This window comes from Globicephala melas, chromosome 21 (assembly GCF_963455315.2).
Source record: "Globicephala melas chromosome 21, mGloMel1.2, whole genome shotgun sequence".
In the NCBI taxonomy this organism is placed as follows: Eukaryota; Metazoa; Chordata; class Mammalia; order Artiodactyla; family Delphinidae; genus Globicephala; species Globicephala melas.
In genome coordinates this window covers 18743437-18769224 of record NC_083334.1, presented here as the reverse complement: position 1 = coordinate 18769224, position 25788 = coordinate 18743437, and the positions used below count along the sequence as shown (strand labels likewise).

At 35.8% G+C, this 25788-nt stretch overlaps 1 protein-coding gene across 9 annotated transcripts in view; it reads left to right on the top strand.

Annotated features, from left to right (window-relative positions):
- Positions 1-25788, top strand: part of TUSC3 (tumor suppressor candidate 3) — a 183087-nt gene that overhangs the window by 127171 nt on the left and 30128 nt on the right. Inside the window, exon 7 of one of the 9 annotated variants that reach the window (XM_060291574.1) lies at positions 25354-25389. The exons of the other annotated variants lie outside the window; for them this stretch is intronic. Within the exon in view, the coding sequence (XP_060147557.1) occupies positions 25354-25374 (21 nt within the window). The 3' untranslated portion in view covers positions 25375-25389. Of the gene's footprint in view, positions 1-25353; positions 25390-25788 lie in introns of those variants that run through there. 9 annotated transcript variants of the gene reach the window in all.

Below are 25788 nucleotides of genomic sequence, written 5' to 3'. Positions count from 1 at the left end.
GCGGCAACTACTGAAGCCCGTGCACCTAGAGGCCCTGCTCTGCAACAAGAGAAGCCACCGCAATGAGAAGCCCGCGCACTGCAACGAAGAGTAGCCCCCGCTCAATGCAACTAGAGGAAGCCTGCACACAGCAACAAAGACCCAACGCAGCCAAAATAAATAAATTGTTTTTTAAAAAGTAATGTTTTAAGAAGGAAGTTAGTTGTACAGTAGGTGTTTTGGGGGTGAAGGGGTGGTTGGTGCATGGAGACATATAACCCCCCACACTGTCATCAGACAACCATTTAAATAAAGCAAAGCTAAATGTATTATAACTTGGTACAGTAAGAATCCCTTTGCAGTATCTCAGAAGTAGGAAATAGAAGTAGGCTATTTATAGGATCTTGCGATATGAACTCAAATGGTTTAGGGTGGGCTTTTCCAGGCAGGTGGCTGATTTGAATTAACCAAAATTTTTACAGAATAGGTTACCTGGACACCTAGAGGTGAAAATCTTTTAATTTTTTAACATCTTTATTGGATTATAATTGCTTTACAATGTTCTGTTTCTGCTGTATAACAAAGTGAATCAGCTCTACATATACATATATCCCCATATCCCTTCCCTCTTACGTCTCACTCCCACTCTCCCTATCCCACCCCTCTAGGTGGTCACAAAGCACCGAGCTGATCTCCCTGTGCTATGCGGCTACTTCCCACTAGCTATCTGTTTTACATTCGGTAGTGTATGTATGTCAATGCCATGCTTTCAGTTCGTCCCAGCTTACCCGTCCCCCTCCCCTTGTCCTCAAGTCTTTCCTCTATATCTGCGTCTTTATTCCTGTCCTGCCCCTAGGTTCTTCAGAACCTTTTTTTTTTTACATTCCATATATATATGCTAGCATACAGTGTTTTTCTCTGACTCACTTCACTCTGTATGATAGACTCTAGGTCCACCCACTTCACTACAAATAACTCAATTTCATTTCTTTTTTATGGCTGAGTAATATTCCATTGTATATAAGTGCCACATCATCTGTATCCATTCATCTGTCGATGGACACTTAGGTTGCTTCCATGTCCTGGCTACTGTAAATAGTACTGCAGTGAACATTGTGGTACATGACTCTTTCTGAATTACGGTTTTCTCAGGGTATATGCCCAGGAGTGGGATTGCTGGGTCGTATGGTAGTTCTATTTTTAGTTTTTTAAGGAACCTCCATACTGTTTTCCATAGTGGCTGTATCAGCGTACATTCCCACCAACAGTGCAAGAGGGTTCCCTTTCCTCCACACCCTCTCCAGCATTTATTGTTTGTAGGTTTTTTGATGATGGCCATTCTGACCCGTGTGAGGTGATACCTCATTGTAGTTTTGATTTGCGTTTCTCTAATGATTAGTGATGTTGATCATCCTTTAATGTGTTTGTTGGCAATCTGTATATCTTCTTTGGAGAAATGTCTATTTAGGTCTTCTGCCCATTTTTGGATTTGATTATTTGGTTTTTGGATATTGAGCTGCATGAGCTGCTTGTAAATTTTGGAGATTAATCCTCTGTAAGTTGCTTCATTTGCAAATATTTTATCCCATTCTAAGGGTTGTCTTTTTCTCTTGTTTATGGTTTCCTTTGCTGTGCAAAAGCTTTTAAGTGTCATTAGCTCTGATTTGTTTTTGTTTTTATTTCCGTTTCTCTAGGAGATGGGTCAAAAAGGATCTTGCTGTGATTTATGCCATAGAGTGTTCTGCCTATGTTTTCCTCTAAGAGTTTTATAGTGCCTGGCCTTACATTTAGGTCTTTAATCCACTTGGAGTTTATTTTTGTGTATGGTGTTAGGAAGTGTTCTAATTTCATTCTTTGACACGTAGCTGTCCAGTTTTCCCAGCACCACTTATTGAAGAGGCTGTCTTTTTTCCATTGTATATTCTTGCTTCCTTTATCAAAGATAAGGAGACCATACATGCGTGGGTTTATCTCTGGGCTTTCTATCCTGTTCCACTGATGTATATTTCTGTTTTTGTGCCAGTTCCATACTCTCTTTATTACTGTAGCTTTGTAGTATAGTCTAAAGTCAGGGAGCCTGATTCCCCCAGCTCCGTTTTTCTTTCTCAGGATTGCTTTGGCTATTCGGGGTCTTTTGTGTTTCCATACAAATTGTGAAATTTTTTGTTCTAGTTCTGTGAAAAATGCCATTGGTAGTTTGATAGGGGTTGCATTGAATCTGTAGATTGCTTTGAGTAGTATAGTCATTTTCACAGTGTTGATTCTTCCAATCCAAGAACATGGCATATCCCCTTCATCTGTTTGTATCATCTATAATTTCCTTCATCAGTGTCTTATAGTTTTCTGAATACAGCTCTTTCGTCTCCTTAGGTAGGTTTATTCCTAGGTATTTTATTCTTTTTGTTGCAATGGTAAATGGGAGTGTTTTCTTAATTTCTCTTTCAGATTTTTCATCATTAGTGTATAGGAATGCAAGAGATTTCTGTGCATTAATTAGAGGTGAAAATCTTTAAGCTGTTTGTTCAGGTGTGCAGACTATTGTCTCTGATAAATTGATCTGTAAGAACTACCTGAAGCAAACAGTGAGGTGGTTTTTTTGGTTTATAGTCTTATCTTTGCCAGGCGAAGATTTCTTTGAACAAACTACTAAGTCATGTTGACGCAGATGGTCTCAGTTCTCAGGGATAAGTTAAAAGTTTGCTGATGAATTTCAAGTTATTAAGGCTGCAACCACAGTAACAGTGATGTGATGAGACCGGAAGAACCATTAGATAAGGAATCAATATGGTATATTTGGAGTAAAAATAAAGAGATTTTGTTTTCAGGGGCTGGTGGTGCTTATTTTTGTAGACTTTTCAGTTTGGCATTTAATTTTCAGACTTTTTATAGATCCTATAGATGGAAGGGATTCTAGAAGTTTATCAAGGCCAGAATCCTTTGAGTAAGAATCCCTTTTATAAGATCCATATTAAATCATAGTTTTTGAGCCTCTTTTTAAACAATTTAGATGAGCGAGAACTTAGCTTTCTCATGAGACAGCCAATTGTAGCTTTATTTGTTGGGAAGGTATTTCTTATATTGGTCTGAAGACTGCTCCTTTGAAATGCCTAATACTAGTACTCACTGCCCCACCTGCTGAAATCTCATAGAATAAGTGCCTTCTAAGTTCTATATATCAGCTGAACAAATGTGAGGCGGGTTATCATTCTGGATTCTTTTCTAGGCAACCTATTCCCAGTTCCTTCAACTGTTACCATGGGGCAGAGTGTAAGTCCTCACTGTCCTAATTACCATCCTCTGTTTTACTCTCGTTTGTCAGTGCTGCTCTTAACTGCAGTATTCAAGTTTGCATATTATTCTTTAGATATGTTCTGAACAGGGAGGAGGAGAAGTATTTATTTCTGGGTACCAGACTTACATACTTAAAGAACAACAACAAAAACAAAACTAACTTTCTCAGAGCTTTCTAACAGCTTCATCACACTTAAGCTCATGGCTCATTTGGTTTCACCATTACTAGGGACAGTTGAGGATGACAGGTCATGGGATACCAGAGAGATGAGTTGAAACTACCTGTTTATGTGCATGATACTTGGAAGTACACTGTCCCTAGTTACTAACTGAAAAGAGAATAGCTACTCTTTGCTTCAGATCTGTACCATCTAAAAGTGAATGTATGTTTTTGTAATGAGTTGGTGTAACAAGAAACCACGCTTCTGCAAGTTGAAAGAGAAAATCTAGTTGTATTTCTGAAGGAATGCCCCCTCAAAGAGTTAGTGGTTTGAGAAAGAGAGATTAGAAAGCATTGTCAGTAGAAGCCCAAATGAATAGACGGTATTTGGTTTTCTTATATTTTTAAAGAAATCTCTGTTCTTCGGTGATTAACTCTTAGGCAGGGAGAGATACCACACATTTGACTCTGCTAGTCCTTCTTTGAAAACAGCTGTGCAAAGGCAGGAGCACTGATGCTCTTGTTATTTTTGCTCCATTCCAACCCTAGTACTGGGTGGAACTGCTGAGATTCTTGCTTGTTGATTCCCCAAATGATGGCAAAATGTCATTCTCCTTGCTTGGCTTGCTGTTATTAGGGAAGGAAGCATCTTTCTAAACTCTTTTTGAATTCAAGGACTTTGTAGAAGAAATAGCAGGGGTCACTAGTATAGCTGTAAACTTTAAAGAGATATGTGACTGGAGCCTAATTAATTAGAGGATATAGTACAATGGAAATAGAGGTTAAAATAAATAATGTATTCCAACTACCTTACACTACTCATTCTTTTTCTGATCTATTTTAAATGGGAATTTCTTCAAATTTCGCATACTGTGGGTTGCACTTGACTTGGAGAGTTTGAAGTTTCAGTCTTGTTTTTAACATTGTGTATTTTATATTAGTGATACTGAAAATAAGTTTTTGGCAGCCTCATTTGTTCACTTGTTTATTCATTCAACAGAAGTTTAGAGAGTTTCTACTAATACTGTTCTAGTCAGGCTGCTAAGTAATCTTGGCTACTCACTACAGTTAAGGGGCAAACAAAATAGATGAAGCTCCTGACCTCTAAAAGCTTCCCACTTAGCTGGGGGAAACAGAGAGTAAAAAGCAAATGTGTCAGGTGGTAATAAGCCGTTTGAGAAAAATAAAGCCAAGCAATAGGAGGGTGGGGGAATGCTTTCTTACATAACGTCTGAGAAGGCCTGTCTGAAAAGGGGTCATTTAAGCAGAGACCTGAAGGAAGTGAGAAAGTGATTTATACTAATACCCGGAAGAAGGAACGGCAAATATAAAGGCCCTGGGGTGGAAACATGTTTAACATTTCTCTGGACTAGCGAGGAAGCCAGTGCAGTTATAGTGATGAGAGTGAAGGAGAGCATGATGGCTGAGGTTGGCGTGACAGCAGGGGTAGGGCTGGTGGTGTGGGTTGGCTCGCAGACCTTGTACGTACCCTTGTAGGGATATGTGAGCCTTGGAGAGGACTTTGGACTTCCGTCAAAGTGGGGTGGAAGCCACTGGAGGATATTAAGCAGAGGAGTGAGATGAACTGACATTTTAAAAGAATCACTTTTTTTGAAAAGACAGCCATGCAGCTTTACTGGTTCTTGGTTTTCATTCACTTTAGGGCTACTAATAAAGTGGATTCTAATGTTGGTCCTCCACAAGACACATGCAGAAATGTGTCCTCCTTCCCCACACAGAAGTGCACTTGGGAAGTATCGGGTGGTATTTTTGGTTTCAAAGTGACTAGGGATCAGAGAAGCAAAATGTTCTGCAGCGTGTAGGACACTAACAATCAGAATTTCCCCATCACAAATGGTGTGCCTTCATTCAGAAACACTCGAAGAACAGTACCAAGGTAGGCGTGAATGCCAGCTAGAGGACATTTCCTTTCCTTTCCTTCCTCTTCCCCTTTGCTCCTTCCTTTTTCTTACTGCACTCACCCTCTATCCCAGTCTGTCCCTTTTCCTCTCATCCTCCATCCTTCTCTTTTTCTTTTGCAGATTTATGATGCTTAGGAATAGAGAGAATGAACATTGTTTGTTCCTATGTAATTTAACTCTTTTACCATAGAATTCTGTAATGGGAAGGATCCTTACTCCAGTCATTTAAACTTTAGGTAAGAATCTGGGAACCAAAGATGTTAAATAATCTGCCCAAAGCCACATAGCAAGTTGGCAGCTCATAGTTTATGGCTTTGTTTCATTAGTGTATTATTTACATCTTTATATTTTCATGACCCATCCCTCCAGAGATCATTTAAAATGCCCTGGTTGCATGACTTTTTTCTCAGAATCATGCATTACTTCTTAGAGGCAGGGATTAGAGCCATAATCATCAAAATAATTATTCCAAAGAAGGAGGGCAGAGACAGTATTTTGATGATAAAAAGCAATATTGCTGGAATATTTTCTTTGGCTTTTATGGTGAGTAGAGCTTCATAGTGGTGTATATGTTTTAAAAAACAAAAGATTTACTTTGAACAAAAGCAAACTATAAATGTTTAAATATTCTAAACATTAATATATAAGCAAGAAGTCATCTTAAATGGTTGTAGAAAAGTAATCCAGAATTTATTCATTTTTGTGAAACTATTTTTAGAAATCAAGATGAATATTTGTTACATTAGATTTGATCACCTAACACTACTGCCATATATATTAATTTACATAAACTTTGAACAAAGTCTTCATGTAACCATTTCTTGGGGTAATATTATAGAACTGCCAAACTGCCTTCAAGTGTTGATAGCTTGTTCTGATAAATCCTTCTCAGAAGACTGCACTCTAACCTCCTTGAGCATGACCGTGTGATAGATTAGGAAAAACAAGGTCTTCATGCCTCTTCTGTGTAGTACTGCTTCACTCCAGTGGTGATGGCAGGTGGGTCATGTTCAGTCAGTCATATTTCTTAGATATGATAGCTTCTCTTGTTGCTGTCATCCCCTCTGTCATGTTCCACATCTTATTAATAATGAGGTAAAACTCCATATGCACTTTCTTACTCATAAAGCTTGAATCTCCGTGCTGTGACTCAATAGAGATGAACTTCAAGGCATTCCATTGCCTACTGTTTTCTTAAATGTCGTTAACTTAAATTTTAGATGACAATTAAGTACACTTTTTTCAGATGCTCACATTGTACATGGTTGAATCTCTCCCAGATTTCAGTACTGAGTCTAACAGAAACAGTTATCTTTTGTACCTAAATGAACTGGATTCTCTTCTAGAGACAGGAGCATTACCTGCCTATTGTCTCAATTCCCCTGACTGAGCATAGGAGTACACAGTGTGCCTCTGAATTTTCAGGACAGCAGGGATGACTATTAAAAGATACCACATAGCTGATAAAGACAAGATGGCGGAGTAGAAGGACATGAACTCACCTCTTCTTACAAAAAACCCCACCAAAATCACAACTAACTGCCAAACAACCATTGACAAAAAATGCTGGAGACATTAGGAGGGACGAGACAGTAGGAGGGACACAATCGCGATAAAATCAAGTCCGATACCCACCAGGTGGGTGACCCACAAACTGGAAAATAATTATGTCACAGAGGGTCTCCCACTGGAGTGAAAGTTCCGAGCCCCACATCAGGCTGCCTAGCCTGGGGGGTCTGACAATGGGAGGAGGAGCCCCCAGAGAATCTGTCTTTGAAGTCCAGTGGGGTTTGATTGAAGGAATTTCACAGGGCTGAGGGAAACAGAAACTCCACTCTTGGAGAGCACACACAAGGTCTTGTGTGCACCAGGACCCAAGGGAAAAAGCAGTGACCTCATAAGAGCCTGGGCCAGAACTACCTGCTTCTATTGGAGGGTCTCCTGTGGACTTAATTGACATTTATAGAGTATTCCATCCAAAAGAAGCAGAATACACATTCTTTTCAAGTGCACATGGAACATTCTCCAGGATTGATCACATGCTGGACCACAAAGCAAACCTCAGTAAATGTACGGAAATTGAAATCATAGCAGGCTTTTTTTCTGACCACAATGCTACGAGACTAGAAATCAACTGCAAGAAAAAATACTATAAAAAACAAACACGTGGAGGCTAAACAGTATTCTACTAAACAACCAATGGATCACTGAAGAAATCAAAGAGGAAATCAAAAAATACCTAGAGACAAATGAAAATGATCCAAAACCTATGGGAAGCAGCAAAAGCAGTTCTAAGAGGGAAGTTTATAGCAATACAATCTTACCTCAGGAAATAAGAAAAATCTCAAGCAAACAACCTAACCTTACACTTAAAGCAACCAGAGAAAGAACAAAGAAAATCCAGTTAGTAGAAGGAAAGAAATCATAAGGATCAGAGCAGAAATAAATGAAAGAGACAAAGAAAACAACAGAAAAGACCAATGAAACTAAAGCTGTTTTTTTTTAAAAAAAGATAAACAAAATTGATAAACCTTTAGCCAGACTCATCAAGAAAAGGGAGAAGGCTAAAATCAATAAAATTAGAAATGATAAAGGAGAAGTTAGAACTGACACCATAGGAATATAAAGGATCATGAGACTATTACAAGCAACTATATGCTAATAAAATGGACAACCTGGAAGAAATGCACAAGTTCTAAGAAAGGTACAAGCTTCCAAGACTGAACCAGGAAGAAATAGAAAATATAAACAGACCAATCACAAGTAATGACATTGAAACTGCAATTAAAAATCTTCCAATAAACAGAAGTCCAGGACCAGATGGCTTCACAGGTGAATTCTTTCCAACTTTTAGAGAAGAGCTAACACCCATCTTTCTCAAACTCTTCCAAAAAATTGCAGAGGAAGAAATACTCCCAAGCTCATTCTGTGAAGCCACCATCACCCTCATACTAAAACCAGACAAAGATATCACAAAAAAAGAAAATTACAGACCAATATCACTGATGAACATAGATACAAAAGTCCTCAACAAAATACCAGCAGACAGAATCCAACAACACATTAAAAGGATCATACACCATGATCAAGTGGGATTTATCCCAGGGATGCAAGGATTCTTCAGTATACACAAATCAATCAATGTGATACACCATATTAACAAATTAAAGAATAAAAACATATGATCATCTCAAGAGATGCAGAAAAAGCTTTTGACAAAATTCAACACACATTTATGATAAAAACTCTCCAGAAAGTGGGCATAGAGGGAACATACTTCAACATAATACAGACCATATATGACAGACCCACAGCAAACATCATTCTCAGTGGTGAAAAACTGAAAGCATTTCCTCTAAGATCAGAAACAAGACAAGGATGTCCACTCTAGCCACTTTTATTCAACATAGTTTTGGAAGTCCTAGCTACAGCAATCAGAGAAGAAAAAGAAATAAAAGGAATCCAAACTGGAAAAGAAGTTAAACTGTCACTGCAGATGACATGATACTATACACAGAAAATATAGATGCCACCAGAAAACTACCAGAGCTCATCAATGAATTCAGTAAAGTTTCAGAATACAAAATTAATACACCAAAATCTGTTGCATTTCTATACACTAACAACAAAAGATCAGAAAGAGAAATTAAGGAAACAATCCCATTTACCATCATATCAAAAAGAATAAAATACCTAGGAATAACCTACCTAGGGAGGCAAAAGACCTGTACTCCAAAAACTATAAGACACTAATGAAAGAAATCAAAGATGATGCAAACAGATGGCACAATATACCATGTTCTTGGATCAGAAGAATCAATACTGTCAAAATGACTGTACTACCCAAGGCAATCTACAGATTCAGTGCAATCCCTATCAAATTGCCAATGGCAATGTTTTGCAGATCTAGAACAAAAGAATCTTAAAATTTGTATGGAAACAGAAAAGACCCTGAATAGCCAAAGCAATATTAAAAAAGAAAAACGGAGTTGGAGGAATCAGACCCCCTGAGTTCAGAGCATACTACAAAGCTACATTCATCAAAACAGTATGGTACTGGCACAAAAACAGAAATATAGATCAGTGGAACAGGATAGAAAGCCCAGAAATAAACCCATGCATCTATGGTCAATTAATCTATGACGAAGGAGGCAAGACTATACAATGGAGAAAAGACAGTCTCTTCAATAAATGGTGCTGGGAAAACTGGATAGCTACATGTAAAAAAAAATGAAACTGCATTCTTTAACACCATACACAACAGTAAACTCAAAATGGATTAAAGACCTGAATGTAAGACCTGATACTATAAAACTCTTAGAGGAAAACGTAGGAAGAACACTCTTTGACATAAATCACACCAATATCTTTTTCAATCCATGTCCCAGAATAATGGAAATAAAAACAAAAATAAATAAATGGGACCTAATTAAACCCAAAAGCTTTTGCACAGCAAAGGAAACCATAAACAAAATGAAAAGACAACCCCACAGAATGGGAGCAAATATTTGCAAATGATGTGACTGACTAGGGATTAACCTCCAAAAAAAAAAAAAAATTCAAAAATGGGCAGAAGACCTAAACAGAGATTCCTACAAAGAACACATACAGATGGCCAAAAGGCACATGGAAAAGTTGCTCAACGTTGCTAATTACTAGAGAAATGCAAATCAAAACTACAATGAGATAGTACCACACCAGTCAGAATCGCATCACGAAAATGTCTACAAACAATAAATACTGGAGAGGGTGTGGAGAAAAGGGAATCCTCCTACACTGTTGGTGGGAATGTAAATTGGTACCACCACTATGGAGAACAGTATGGAGGTACCTTAAAAGACTAAAAGTAGAGCTACCATATGGTCCAGAAATCCTACTCCTGGGCATATATCTGGAGAAAACCATGGTTTGAAAGGATACATGAACCCCAGTGTTCATTGCAGCACTGTTTACAATAGCCAAGAAATGGAAGCAAGCTAAATGTCCATAGACAGGAATGGATAAAGAAGATGTGGTACATATATACTGTGGAGTATTACTCAGCCATTAAAAAGAATGAAATAATGCCATTTGCAGCAACATGGATGGACCTGGGGATTATCATACTAAGTGAACTTCAAGTCAGACAGAGAAAGACAAATATGATATGGCTTATGTGTGGAATCAAAAAAAAAAAGACACAAATGAACTTATTTTCAAAACAGAAACAGACTCTCAGACTTTGGAAAAAAAAAGTTAACAGTTACCAAAGGGGAAAGGTGATGGGGAGGGATAAATTGGGAGTTTGAGATTGACATATACACACTACTATATTTAAAATAGATAACCAACCAGGACCTACTGTATAACATAGGAAATTTTGTTCAATATTCTGTAATAAACTAAATGTGAAAGAATAGTTACATATATATGTGTAATTGAATCACTTTGCTGTACACCTGAAACACAATATTGTTAATGAACTATACTCCAGTATAAAAATTTTAAAAAGATACTATGTATATACCTTATACCATATATTTATGGTATCTTTTGATGTATAGTTGTATATGTGCTGCTTATTTTCATTTTAGAACTTAGTGTATTATTCTTTGCATTTATTTTATCAATAGATCAGTTAAGGAAGCAAATGAAAAGAAGAAAATGTTATTTCTTATGAACAGCATTCTATTTTGGGGTGCTTTTTCCTCAGGAAATGGAACAAATATTTCTTATGATATATATTCTAACAAAAACATTTAATTAGGTAATAAAATACTTGTTCCCAAGTAAGCTTATAAAGAAATTATTCTTCAAACTTTCTTCATGACATTGTACTTATCAAACAGATATCAGAATCATCACGTGACTACTTAAAAAGCGTTTTAAATGTCAGTAGAAGAAGCTTCCATTCTGCAATTATGTTTGCAGGAGTGGAGAAAAGATATCACTATTACCATTGTTTTTACAGTGTAAGCAATTTTACATTGCTTATATTATAAAATGTGGTTTGCAATATGATAGGTGTTAATACAATGATAAATATTTCATAACTTGGCAGTAAACTCATAATTACGCCTTTTGCGTGGATGCAACACAAACCACATTGAACCCTTGATTGTGCAAAAATCTGTTCATGAACATCTTCTGAACACTCTTGCACTGTACAACCATTTCAACATTTCATGAAACTAAAGTACTTCTATCTAGAGAAGCATATATTGTCGTCATCTTTATTCTACTCTTTATTCCACTCTTTTGTGCTTTTAAATTTGGGAAATTAAACCGTAGGTGAAGTCACGAAATTGATTCAGCCATCCAAACATTAAACAGTGATAACTAGAAAAACGCTAGTCCTGATCATTGAATCGTATGAATTATAAATCCTAATTTGTGAACTATAAGAGAAGTGTATTTCATGAATTTTAGACTCCATATTTTTTCTGCATACTAATTTTTGTTTTCAGGTTATGTCTCTGAAAGCTTTAGCACCACTGTTTACTATTACACTAAAAGTCTGTCAGACTAACCTAATTTTATATAGGATGGTGTTATTTTCTGAGATTCAGCTACTTTCACAGTGTGTGCACAGAGTAACTGAACCTAGATAATAGGTTAATGTAAATGCATATACAGCTGAAAAATGCTTTTGCCAAGCTATTCTCAAAAGCTTTATATTTACATGTTAAAAAATCTGAAATTAGGTTTAAGGTGTTGGGCTTTTTCTACCCTGAACTTCTGTAATAAGCATTGTAATGACAGTATTGAATACAATATAAAATTTGTAAGTTGTAGGGCTTATGTTACTTCTTAAAACCTATACTTTTAGCAACCTATAAAGTTGCTAAAGTTAGCATAAAGTTTCCATTATGTCAAGCACCACTAAATACTGGAAATCAATCTCGATATGCTCCCAGAGCCACAGGGGAAATGACATAAATAGACAACAGCCGTGCAACTCAGTGACAGACATAAGCTTCAATATATTTCTGTGGGAGCAAAGATGGAGCAACAGCTTACTGCTTGGATGAATCTATAGGAGATGAGGAGAGAGAAATGAAAGAGCCCAGATCTTTTAAGTTTAAAGTAGGATTTCAACAAGTGGATAACTGAGTGAATTCATTTTCTAGAACTGCCATAACAAAGTATAACAAACTGGGTAGCTTAAAACAACAGAAATTTGTTCTCTCACAGTTCAGGAGACCAAAAGTCTGCAACCAAGATATTGGCTAAGTTGGTTCCCTTCTGGAGTTTCTGAGAGATAAACCATCCCATGCCCCTCTCCTTGCTTCTGGTGATTCCTGGCAAGTCTTGGCCTTCCATGACTTGTGGAGGCATCACTTCAATCTCTGTCTTCACCTTCACATCACCTCCTTCTGTTTCTCTGTCTCTTATAAGGATACTCTTTTTGGATTTAGGGCCCACCCTAATCCAGTGCGATCCCAGTCCTAGCTAATTACATCTTCAAGGACACTATTTCCAAATTAGGTCATGTGGTGAGTTTCTGGGTGGCCACGAATTGTGTGGGAACACTATTCAACCCACTACAGTGGGCAAAGTACAATAATAAAGAAAATGCCTGAAGGCACAGAGGCATGAAAAGTTATTAGGTGGCTCAGGGTAATCAATTTAGAGTAAATAGAGTAAATTTTGAGTACTGTTCAGGTGATTCTAAGAAATTTGATTTGGTACAGATTTGGAAAAGCCTTGTGTGCTACACTAAGATGTTTAGACAGTCTTCTGTAGGCATTTGGCTGCTAGAAACCTATAAGTCTTTGAGTGGCCAGGGGCAGATTTGTATTTTTTAGGGAAGTGATATGTAAAACTGTTGGTTGGAAGACTAGTTTGAAGACTGAGGTAACAGATGGTGGGTTCCTGAACAAAAAGTGTGGTAGTGACTCTAGACTGGTAATGACAGAACTTTATACCTGGTAAAATGAGTAGAATTAAGAAGCAGGACTGGGGTGATTTTGAGATTGGCTTGGGAGGCAAGTTGATAGCCTATGACGTAACTAAGAATGTTCATGGGGGAGGAAAGATATAACATTAAATTTTTAGATGGAGAATTTCATTGAGCAGTCAATCAGCAGGTTTTTTTAACTTTTTTTTTTGATGTGGACCATTTTTAAAGTCTTTATTGAATTTGTTACAACATTGCTTCTGCTCTCTGTTTTGGTTTCCTGGCCTGGAGGCATGTGGGCTCCCAGCCCTCCTGCACTGGAAGGCGAAGTCCCAGTCAGCGGTTTTTTAGGAACACTTTCTAACATTATCCTAGGTATTTTGGAGATAAATATGCACAACCATGGTCCTGTTTCAAGAACTTTACCAGACATTTGGAGTCATGAGACTAATAAAAGTGAAGCAGAAAATAATTCAAATCAACATATAATCAGGTATAAACTTAGTAGTTCTGACTTAAACATACTACAGAGTTTAAGATTAGAAAAGGATCTATGTCATGTTGAGTGCTATAAGAAGCCTCATTTAGAAAGTGATACTGGGGGGGGATGAATTGGAAGATTGGGATTGACATATATACACTAACATGTATAAAATAGATGACTAATAAGAACCTGCTGTATAAATAAATAAATAAAAATTAAAAAAAAGAAAGTGGTACTGAATTTAGATTTGATAAGTCGTATTTAAGTTGGTTCAAAAGAGGATGGATAGCCTGACTAGAAAAGAGAGGGCAACCAAATGCTAGACTGTGTTAAATTTGGAAAGGCATACGTAAAAATCTAGGATATGTAAAACCAACATAAGCTGTCTTGGAACATTAGGTAGGCAGATTGGTTACCACTGGGAGTGGGGCGGGGGAGGGAAAACACGTTTTCTTCTAGTTGTATTATCTTGACAGCCATATACAGTGCTGTTATTTTATTAGAGGGATCAAAGCCAATCTGGAAGCTTTTACCCAAATCCAAGTATGAGAGGATGAGAACAAGTACTACTAGAAAAGTTGTATTTTGTATATTTTTGGCTATTTCACATATATCTTAGTTCTTTGGCATACTGAACTTCTTGCATGTATTTTTATACCTTCTTCACTTTACCCCCTTCTACCTTACCCTTTATTTTCCTCATCAGAATTTAGCTCCAGGCAAACTCATGTGAGCCATCTAAAAATACCATATCTAAGAGCACAGGAAAAACTTGAGTGATGTGAAAAAATGGATGACGACGAGGACCACAATGACGAACTACCTCTAATGTTAGGAACTTTACATGTTACCTCCTTCAGTGTATACAGTACCCTTATATGAAGTAGTCACTATTATCCCCTAATTACAAGTGGAAACTGTGACTCAGAGAGGTTAAGCGGCTTGATCAAGTAGAGCAGCAAGAGAACCTAGATCCCTCTGTGTAGCCTTGATTTACAGTCACCGTGATACAGCATGTTGACTTACCTTCATCTTGTCGCGGTACATTAAATCTGGCTTGCGGATTCAGCTTCCTGAAGTGACTTACAATCATGTCTCCTTCCTGTTCAAAAGTCCTCTGTGACCTTCTTATTCCTATAAAATTAAAATTAGGCATAGTTATTTCTGCGTTTTATCCAAGACCCCTCTAAAGGTAGGGACCGCCTGCATTTCTAGCCTCAACTTTAACTACTTTCTTCCCAGTAGCCCATATCCAGTCCACGCTGTCCTTACCATAGTGCTCCCCACCTGCCCTTTCAGGAGCGTTTCCTCTTTTTTCTCTTGTCTGTGGACATTTTACTTTAGGTTTTATCTAGTTTTGATGCTATCTTCCAAGAGGCCTTGTTTGCTTCTCCATCCTTCCTCTTACTTTTATAGTGCTTTGTTTGCTGCTACTTACGCCACTTAATTTTTTGCTTGTTTTGTATGTTAGGTAATGTATAGTTATTTAAACTAGATTATAAACTTCTTGAAGGCAGAAGCTATGATTTTCTCATTTTTGTGGTATCTAGTACAGGGCCAGGTGCATCTTAAGCCTAGATAAGTAAAGAGTAAGGATGGAAATGAGTTCTGACCCCAAGTCTATAGTCAGTAATCCAGCTGCTTCCTGGCCAACTAGAGTAGAGGGGTTTCAAATCAGCAGGTTTGTTGAATACCCAGAAATGCCTGTGGCTGGAGAAAGCAGTTGCTGAGAGGATGAAGAAATTACTTTTGAACCTCTCAGCTACTGTTTTTCCAGTTACGTTCTGGAATGGCTGCATACCCCAGGGTACTTGTTAAAATGCAGATTCCAGAAAATGGTATCCAGAAATGTACCTTGTAGCAGGATTCCCAATTTATTTACTTATTTGTTCATCTGAGATTTTTTAAATAGCAACATTACATAAATTTAAGGAAGTGCACAGATCATAAGTGTGTGGCTTAATTTTCATGAAGAGAACACACCTACATAACCAGCACCAGATCAGGAAATACAGTGTAGCCTGCATTCCAGAAGCTGCTCCACTTATTCACTAGTTAATCCACCTCAATCCACCCGTCAAGGGTTTCCTGTGTTTTATGTACAGGAAGTTTCAGAACTTCTGCCTCAGTCCAGGCCTGCTCCTGGTCATGCAGATGTAACAAGCATTATTCCCCAAGGTACTTCCTCCTTTTTCTTCTCCCTCCCTTTGTTTTCTTGTCATCTTCCCTCCGTACCAGCTTTCCCCTTCCATAATAAAAATTCATAAAAATTTTCTTCTAAAGAATTCTTGTAAGTTTCTCCTCGGTGTTGAACTCCTTAAGCCCTAAGATCATATTTTGGGAGTCTCCCCCTTCTATTGTAGGGTTCCAGAATTAGTCCACTAGGCATAGAAGATTCTTCTTTTTTTTTTTCTTATTTGGAAGATTGAAAGGATAAAAATTTCAAAGCATTTTGCCATTGATAATTTATTTTTTTCTGAACGAAAAGGTTATCTTATAAAATAGCTTACTACATTTTAAAGAAAAGAAAGGTACATATATTTTTAATTGCTTTAAGCATTAATTAAGGACTCAATATATATGGAATTCATATATACAAACTACATAAAATAGATAAGCAACAAGGATTTACTGTATAGCACAAGGAATTATACCCAATATCTTTTAATAACCTATAATGGAATATAATCTGCAAAAACCCTGAATCATTATGCTGTATACCTGAAACTAGCACAGTATTGTAAGTCAACTATACTTCACTAAAAAAAGGACTCAATTTTAGTTTGTGATCATTTAACATTATCTTTAGATAAGTACACTACTGTATGGTGCAGACCTGGTTTACTAAGCAAATTAAAGCTGTAAACAGTTTTGACTGAGTTTTTAGTTTGTTCAAGAAAATACCTTTAAGTGGACAATAGTACCTTGATTGTTTATATCCATAAAGATGATGCTAATTGCCAATATATTTTATCTTTTACTGAGTAGGTTTTCTGCTTTTGAAATTTTACTTGACAGTTAGAGTTATTCTATTTGAGAATTTGTTTTTAAATTTATACCTTCCTTCTCCCCCCAGTTTGATAGTCAGGTTTTCACTATATTTTTAGGAACTGAAAGGAAACCATAAATAAGAAACTAACTTTATGAATACGTGTTGTTGTGATTTGTTAAAAAAAAAAAATTGCAATAGCCACCAGATGATATATTAATTCCAATTAAGTAGGATAAATTAGAACTGTGCAGCCCTTGATTTTTTTTTTAATATTTTCAAGAGGAAAAAAATCCCAGTAAGTTGGTTTGTAGCACTTATGTAAATGATGTTATATTTTTATTTCTTAGGATTGAATATTCTTTGTGTCATTGATATTCTTTTTGGAAAATATTTTTTACAATATTGAAGACAATCACGTAGTAACTTCATTGAAAAGTAAGATTAGAGGGTCTTAAAAGACTTCAGAGGTTATCTAATTCATTCTTCTGCCTTCAGACATGATAATTTTTTTTTTTCAGTCCCTTTGTTCAGAACACCCATGCTGTCGATTCTTTTAGCACACTGGCCCCATATGATCATTTTTTTCTCTTTAAATTCTATAACCTACCTATTCATTCCACTTAAACTGCTCATTTGGGAACTATTTACTTGAAACCTCATCAAAACTTGTAACATTTCCCAAAACCAAGCTCTCAAACTTGAAATTAGTATCATTGAATTCAGTTTCTTCTATTCTCTTAGGTTGTCTGTGCCCATGAACTCACTTCATTTCTGGTCACTCCCAGCATCCTTCTGTCTGGCTCCTGTACACCCATCACTCCCCTCAAAATCACACCAAGTTCACCAGGGCTTTTCACGTTGTTAAATCAGATTGACATTTCCACAGCATTTGCAAGCAATTCATACTGTTCTAGAATATTATAAACTACTTGATGACAAGAGTAAAAATTTTGCCTTTCTTTAAAAGAACTTATTGTTCTCCAAATAATCCACAAATATTTTTGTAAACGTTGTAAAAGATTCAAATAATACAGAACTATATAAAAGAAAATATGTAAGCCTCCTTTTTTAATACTCCTCTCTCAACTTGTAAAATTTGTTCCACAGTTAACAGTGGTTTACAATTTTGTGCAGATCTTTCCAGTTGCTTTTCTAAGCTTTTCCACACATGTCCACTTGTACAAAAAATATATGTGTGTGTGTGTGTGTGTGTGTGTGTGTGTGTATAATTTGTGTTTGTAAAAAGTCATTTCAAATTTCTCCCAGCAGTGCTGGCTGTTTTTGAAGAAAAGTACTTCCTGATTATAAGTGAAAAACTCATGGAAGAATTTTATTACAGATACGATGGAAAGACTCTCATTTGTTTCTGCTTGTTTTTTCCAGATAATGTTTCTTTGAAAATATAACTCTTTAGAATTGACAGAAAAGTGCAAAAGTCTTAAATCTGTAAGATGAGTTTTGACTGGCCTTAAATAGCCAAATACAAAATTTGTGAGTGCCTTTTTCCCCCTATTGTGTATTTCTGATTAAGAACAAATCTGAAGAATTTCTTATGAATTAGCCAGTTTTAAAAAAAGAGAGAAAGCACAGTTAGAAGAAGCTTTAGTCTTTACATAATGTATATATTTATAGTGTCACAAACTCTCAATCTGTGAAGGTAAGTTCACATTTTGATATTTGCAAGCTCTCATGTAAGATTTTTTCAATCTATAAAGAAAAAGCCAATGTTTTTAAAATGGAATTATGTACAACAAAACCAATTTATATGTAAAAAATTCATTAAGTGTATACAAATACTCCCTTGTAATACTAATACCCAAGTACATTTGGAATACATTAATTACTAATGATGGAATACACTTTCGAAATATCTGGAGAAACACGATTTTTTAAATTATATGCTTATAGTACATACTGATAACCACCAAATATCAATATTTTTCAGTCTCAATCTGAAAAGAGTAAACTCTGATTTTATTAATTTTAAATAACATTCATGCTACATAGCTGTTTAAAGCATCACTTTTTCTCTACGATTTATATATAAAATGTCCAGAGTTTAACTGTTCTTTATGCTATTTTGAGGAATTTAACTTCATATGTTAGCTTCATCTAAGATGTTAAAAAATATGGAGTTATTAATAGATGCTCTAGATTTTTAAAAAATTCCTGAATTACACTACATATACAGAGTTCTAAAATCATTTTACATTTCACTTTAGGGTTTAAATACGTTTTGTATTTAAATTGCTTTAAAATATGTAGAAGCAAGTGTTTGAAGCCTGTTCTCTTTTTTAAAAATAACAAATATTCTGTATTCTATAAATGATATATCCTTTTTCCTGATACAGTGTTATTCATGTGAGTTTTAAGTCCAGAATCCTAACATTCTAAATCCATATGTGATTAAGATACAGATTAAATGTTATAGACAGTAAGTATTATAATAGTTTAAGAGCATTCACTGTTTATTAATTAATTATTAAATTTTATTACAAGAGGTAGAATTTGAGTTGGCATTAAATCAAGCTGAATTTTGGTTATCCAGTAAGAATAAAGATCATTTCTTGATATGGGTCAGGGAAAAAAAAACAATGGAACAGCCTTAAGAACCCATATAGAGGTGGAAATGAGGATAGGATGTTTGGGGGCCATAATTTTTTTTTCACTGAAGTGTAATCTTTTTTAATAGAAATAGTGTGAGAATAAATGGACTTAATGTGGCATCCCAATCATGTCTACCTCCATACCCCTTCCCAGTAAGATTAAACTCCTTCCCCATCCTCTGTTAATTTCCTTGTCACAGTCTACCTGATTAAAATCCTCTCCCAGTGTTCCTAATTTATCTCAACATAATCTCCATCGAAATACCCTGTTTACAGTTAACCATCTTTGGAGTCTTTTCCTTCCATTTCACCCTACAGTAATTTTCACCTTTTATATTTCTCTAGAATTCACTGAACACATAGCTAAACTGATAGCCAAAATTATAGTCCTTACTAAATACCATGTAATTTAGTAGCTAATTTTATTAACTTCTGATCTGTTCAATCCTATAGCAGTCCTCAGTAAGAAAGATTCTATTGTTATCCCCATTTACAAAGGAGGCAACTCAAGCCCAGACTCAAATCTTGGTCTACTAATTCTAGAGTGTTTTAAGCACACTGCCCTCATTTTATTTTATCTATATGGTTAGAGATCTCTTTATACAAATGTTACTGTGTTTCCTTTTGAGCAAAAACACCACGTTTTATATTTACTTGTTTTCTCATTTTATGGAATACAGTATCTCTTTTAAGTACTGAGTAGACAGTTGCTGGCTTGATTTCTTAATTGGTTGATTCAAGTGTTTGACTTAATTGCCAAGGGCTTTGGCCTCTAAGCAATTTTAAATTTTCAAAGCTTTGTGGGCAGTAGACTGATGAAAGTGGTATTTTCGAAGATTTAGCTAGAAGTGAGAGATTGGAGTGTAAAGATTAGAGCATCTGTAATCCAAGCATGATATAATAAACATTCAGACACAATCAGTTGTGTCAAGGTAACAGAAAAATGGCAAATGTAGAATAGGAAGTGTTCACTGGCTCTATGATTGATGGCAGACATAAATGCTAAAGTTGAAACTTGGTCATTAGAAGAATGGTTGCATTGTTGACAGGAACATAGAAGTCTAGCAAGTCTGGCAAAGATAAATTATTTTGTGTGGAGAATACTGACATTTGTTTGAAAAAATTTTGGTTTTAGAGTGTTAGGACATTCAAGTGGGATATTCAAGTAGATATATCCAATTAGTAGTTACTCCATAAAATGTGACACTATAGACCTGTCTGAGAAGGAGTCTTTCATACAAAAGAGCTATTGAATTTAAGAGTATGAATCATCCAAAGGAGAAAATGTGAAAAGAGAATAGAACGTCATGGACAAACAATGTAACTTTTCTATATTTCAATTATAGAGTCCTTACTAATTAAAGTACATGTTACCATTTTTAATGACCTCTTTATTTTAATAAACCCATGAACACCTAGATTTTGTTTTAGATTCATGTATTCCCAATTGAATGTAAATGTTCTATATATTAGTATAAATACTGGAATATATATATTTACTATGAATTTGAAATAACTAAATTTTTACTATACATTATATCTGTTATAACGTTTTGATCTCCTTTTGCGTAAGAACACACAGCAAACAAGAAATGCTGTTGTTCTTCCTTCAAAATATATCCAGGGTCAGATCACTTGTTATCACCTACCATCAACCTGCTTTACACTACCAGCATCTTCCATCTGGATTACTGTAGTAACCTCCATCTCATCTCTTTGCTTTTATCCTTGCTCCATTATACTCTATTCTCAGCATAGCTCACATTACTCTTCTGCTCAAAACTTACCTATTAAGGCTTCCCATGTGACTCAGAGTAAAATCTAAGGTCTCACCAATACACTGACCTTTCTGGTCCCTGAACACATTTCTACCTTAAGACCTTTGCGCCAGCCATGATTTCCCTTTGCCTGGTGTGTGCTTCCCTCAGAATCAGTATTGCTAATACTGTATACAATTAATTTTATATTATTTATATATACATATGTGTATTATGTACTTATGTTGTTTTTTTGTCTTTCTCTGGCTCTCTCCCCAACACACACATGTGTGCACAAACACTAGACTGTAAACCCCATGAGGCCAGGGAAATTTGCTCTGTTCACTGTTATCTCAAGTGCCTAGAAATGTACCTATCACATATTAGACAATAAATACCAGTTGAATAAATAAATATAACAGCAGCCAACACTTAATGAAGGCTTACTTCATGACATACTTTTCTAAAGCTTTAAATTATTCCAGCATCCTTGCTTTACTGATACGGAAACTGAACCATACGTCGGTTAAGTAACACGCCCCATCTCACACCGCTAGCAGCCTGGTTTCTAGCCAGAGTTCCCAGCCATCAGTGTGGTACTTCTGTTGAAGATGATCGCTGTGTTTGGTGCTATAAAGTTTTTATGGAAGAACCAGAAGTTGTATATTAGCCTACATGCAAAATACTTCTCATATACCTGGATTCACATTGTTAGTATACAATGATTAAATATACAGATGAATGCCATTACTTTGAAGCCTTGAAATATTAAGCTTAAAGAAATAGAGAATCACACCAAGAATTTGATATCTCATTTGCCAAATGAGCAGGCTCAACCAGTTGCATTCATCATTAGTTAAAGCCAATCTCAAGGCCTGCAGAGCCGTGGTACTGTCAACAGTGTTATATGGATCTAATATCTGAACCCTTATCAGCATCATTTTCATTTTTTAGACAGGTTTCATTTATCATACCATTGTGCTATATTTCACATCAAATGTCAAGATAAAGTCTCTGATGTCAAAGACATAGAGGCAGTGATTTTCCAGGCTTGCTCATCAGAATGCAGTGATCCTGGACATTCGGAGAAAATGGATGACACTGGACTTTTAAAGCAGTTGGCATTAGGTGAACTTTAGAGCGAGTATCATTCTTAAGACAATATAAGAGAAGTTTCAAGGACTAAAGCTATCCGAAGAACTGGACTAGAAAAACTGTCATAGCAGGTAGTCCAGCATGACTGGGACCCAGACTGAGCAGTGTTTTACTCATGTTTCAATCAGTGAGGCAGTGACAGGAAAAAGTACCAAGTACAAACAGTGATCAAAGGATGATCTAATAGATATGCTAAAAGATTCATAATCAAGGAAAACTTGCCTAGCCACCCAGGGTACTTTCATCCATGTGAAGATGCTTCCATATATAGGATTATCAAAGATTATCATGTGAGCACTAAGAGTGAAAATGTGAATGTCCATTTTCACAGATAAGCCAAAAAAGAGGAAAAATATAAGAGCCTATGCTTCAAAAGACAGTGGTCCTTTTCTTGTTTATTTTTTGTTTAAATGCATTTTATAGATTTTTCTTGATAATACCATCTTTTTATCACCTAGTAGCCCCATAAGTAACAAAAAATGATCTGTACCAGGGAAATGAATTAAAGAGAGGTTAAATGGCTTTCCTGGGGGAAAACATTTAATTTATTTTCAAAGCTAGAATAGGGAAAAGAGAAACTCTGTTCCTGATGCATTTCTTACACCAATCACAGATGATGCAAAATATTCAGTGATATGAAATGAGTGATTTTATTTTTAACACAGAATCATGTAAATTTTAAGCTACATTAGTTGTTTTGTTGTTGTTGTTCTTGAATTTTAGATTACATTTACAATAATGACATGAGAATAGTAATGTTCCTTGATGGTTGATTTTTTTCCCAAAGATAAAAAGGAAAAAAGCCCACATTTTTTTTTAAATTATACTTTTCATATATATCTGATATGACAGTTACCAAAACTTTTGCATTGTAGATTTACATATTCAGTTCATCTCACATCAAAAGCTGTTCTGTTGGATTTTAAAATGAAGAATATAACATAACTTTTCATTTTGAACTTACTACTTTAGTTACCAAAAAAATTCTATGAGAGTAATTATACTGTGCATTTCAAATTTTCTTTCATTAGTGAATAAAAGAAAATCTATAATAAGGCTAGAAATGTGTTCTCAGGAAAATATTAATTACTAAAATTGCTTAGAAGCTGAGTCATAGGGCCTTTTAAGTTTTTGCCGTACACTTGGAAGAAACTTAGTCTTACTGCATTGTCACATTTTTTACCTCTCAACATTTTGAAAGCACAGTAAATATGAGAAGCTCTCTCATCAGTCATATTATCAGTTTTGTTCAAAAAGTAAAAGGTGCTTCTCCAAACATAGTTTATCCCCAGTAGCTGTCTTACTAGTGTCTGGGGCTTAGGGTTGTTTTGTAGTATCTGCAGAGTCTTCCAGCTCTGCACTGTGTTCTCATTGGCTGACCTTCTAGGGAGGGCCAATTATAATGAACTATTTCAGCATATTCTGCTGAGGATTTCCTTAGTATCGATTGGAGCTTTTTGTTCTTGGTGTTCTGTTTTATTACTTTTTCTCCCCCTCCCCTCCCCCCTTTACAATATGTGAACTACCAGTCTTATTGACACTGTAATTCAGGTCAAGCTCATAAGGACAGCCATTTCTTCACTGTACTAGCAGGGCTGACAACTTTTTGTAGAGAAGGGTTTGATTAAGACCAATCATACCCTTTCTAGCCTGGGGAAATCAAACACAGTGGCATTCTTGGCCACCAGGATATAGATAATACCTATTTATATCTCTTAGGTAAATCCAGGAGGACTTCGCCTAGCTATTGTATGATCTATATCACATCTGCCATTTGGTGTAGCAGCCTAGCAAGAACTAGTGCTACCTCAGAGAAGTTTATGTAGTTTGATGAAAAAAAAGAGGACCCCTAAGGAAAGGGCTAGGAATATGTAACTGTCAAGAAATGGAGAAATCTTTTATTAGGATGTCAGAGTGCTAAGTACCTCGGGATTTCCACTCGTTTTGTGCACCAGCAGTTGACCCGGATACTACCATTTGCCAGCAGAAGCCCACCTGCCTGCCCGTCTGCCTACCTGCCTGCTCTCACACTTTGTTTTTACTATAAGACTCAAGTAATTGGTTCCATCTTAAGCAAGATTATAGTGTCATACAGTGGGAAGATCACAGAATGCCTTTAAGTACTTCTATTAAATTTAGCACTAAATAAATAAGATAGTATATCTTAATAGTTCAAAAGAATCTCTTCCTGGATGTTAGTATTCTCAGAAAGAAACTGAGAAGGAAATAATAAAGATGATTTCATTTTAGTTCTGGGTACCTGGGCATACCAAGGAGACTCAGGCCTAGGGTGTCATTACTGCATTCCTACTAACTAATATATCTTAAAATAGCATCTTCTTTATTTAGAGTTACATGGTTAAAAAAAAAAAAGGATTGATTCTATCATATATAGAAAACGGATCCCTCATTGTCTATAGGCTTTGATCAGGAAAGCAGTGGCTCTTCTACTGGCAAATCTTAAATAGGCAAGATTAACTTTTTTTTCTTTCTTTTTAAAAAGACTTTATTTTTTTAAGATCAGTTTTAGGTTTACAACAAAGTTGAGAGGAAGGTACTGAGATTGCTTATATATCCCCTGACCTCACACATTTATAGTCTCTCCCATTATCAATATCACTCACCAAAATGGTTTTGTTCTTTTGTTTTTTTACCAAAGACAAACCTACACTGACACATCATAATCACCCAAAATGTATAGTTTACCTTAGAGTTCACTCTTGGTGGTGTACATTCTATGGGTGGAAACTTAGATTACTGATTTCAGATCTTTCTTCTTTTCTAATATATGCATTCAATGCTATGAATATCCCCCAAGCACTGTTTTCATTATATTCCACAATTTTGATAAGTTGTTTTTCATTTTCATTTAGTCGAAATATTTTTAAATGTCTCTTGAGATTTCTTCTTTAACCCATTTGTTATTTAGAAGTGTTTTGTTTTTTTTTTTTTGTGGGAGGGATGAGAATTAATTACTTAAACTTAAAGACATAAGTTTATTTAAGAGCAATGAGGGAACTCTTTTGACTTCTTGAAAGTGTTGCCAAAGAAAATACAGGATTTTCATCCTACATTCTGATTTTATGTTGATAATAAATCATCATGTTTTCTTCTTTTTGCTATTGCAGTACTTCTGTTGCAAAGAATGAGAGTCATATGCTAGACGAGTGAGAGATTATCACTTAAATATTTTCTTAAATTTCAAGTGTCTGCTCTTCTTGTACTGGGAGATAGTAAATAAGGGACTGAAAAAAGCTGAAAGGATTCACACAGGTAATTTTTCATGACGTATGCAAGAAGGGGGAAAGAAAATGAGCAAATAAAATTTCATAACTAATTTGAGTCAAACTACATGAAAAGACTGGACAGAAAGAATTCATGTAGATGGTAAATTATAATCACAACAGCATTTCCTTTAGCTGTTGACAAGCTCTTGGTTCATTCTTCAATCATGTACTTTAAAAATGAAAGAAGGGACCAAAAGTGCTTTTGTGGATTTGACCTTGAACTGAAACTGTCATTTGGGTAACAGCAGGCACTATCAAACCTTAGTCTTCGTTTGC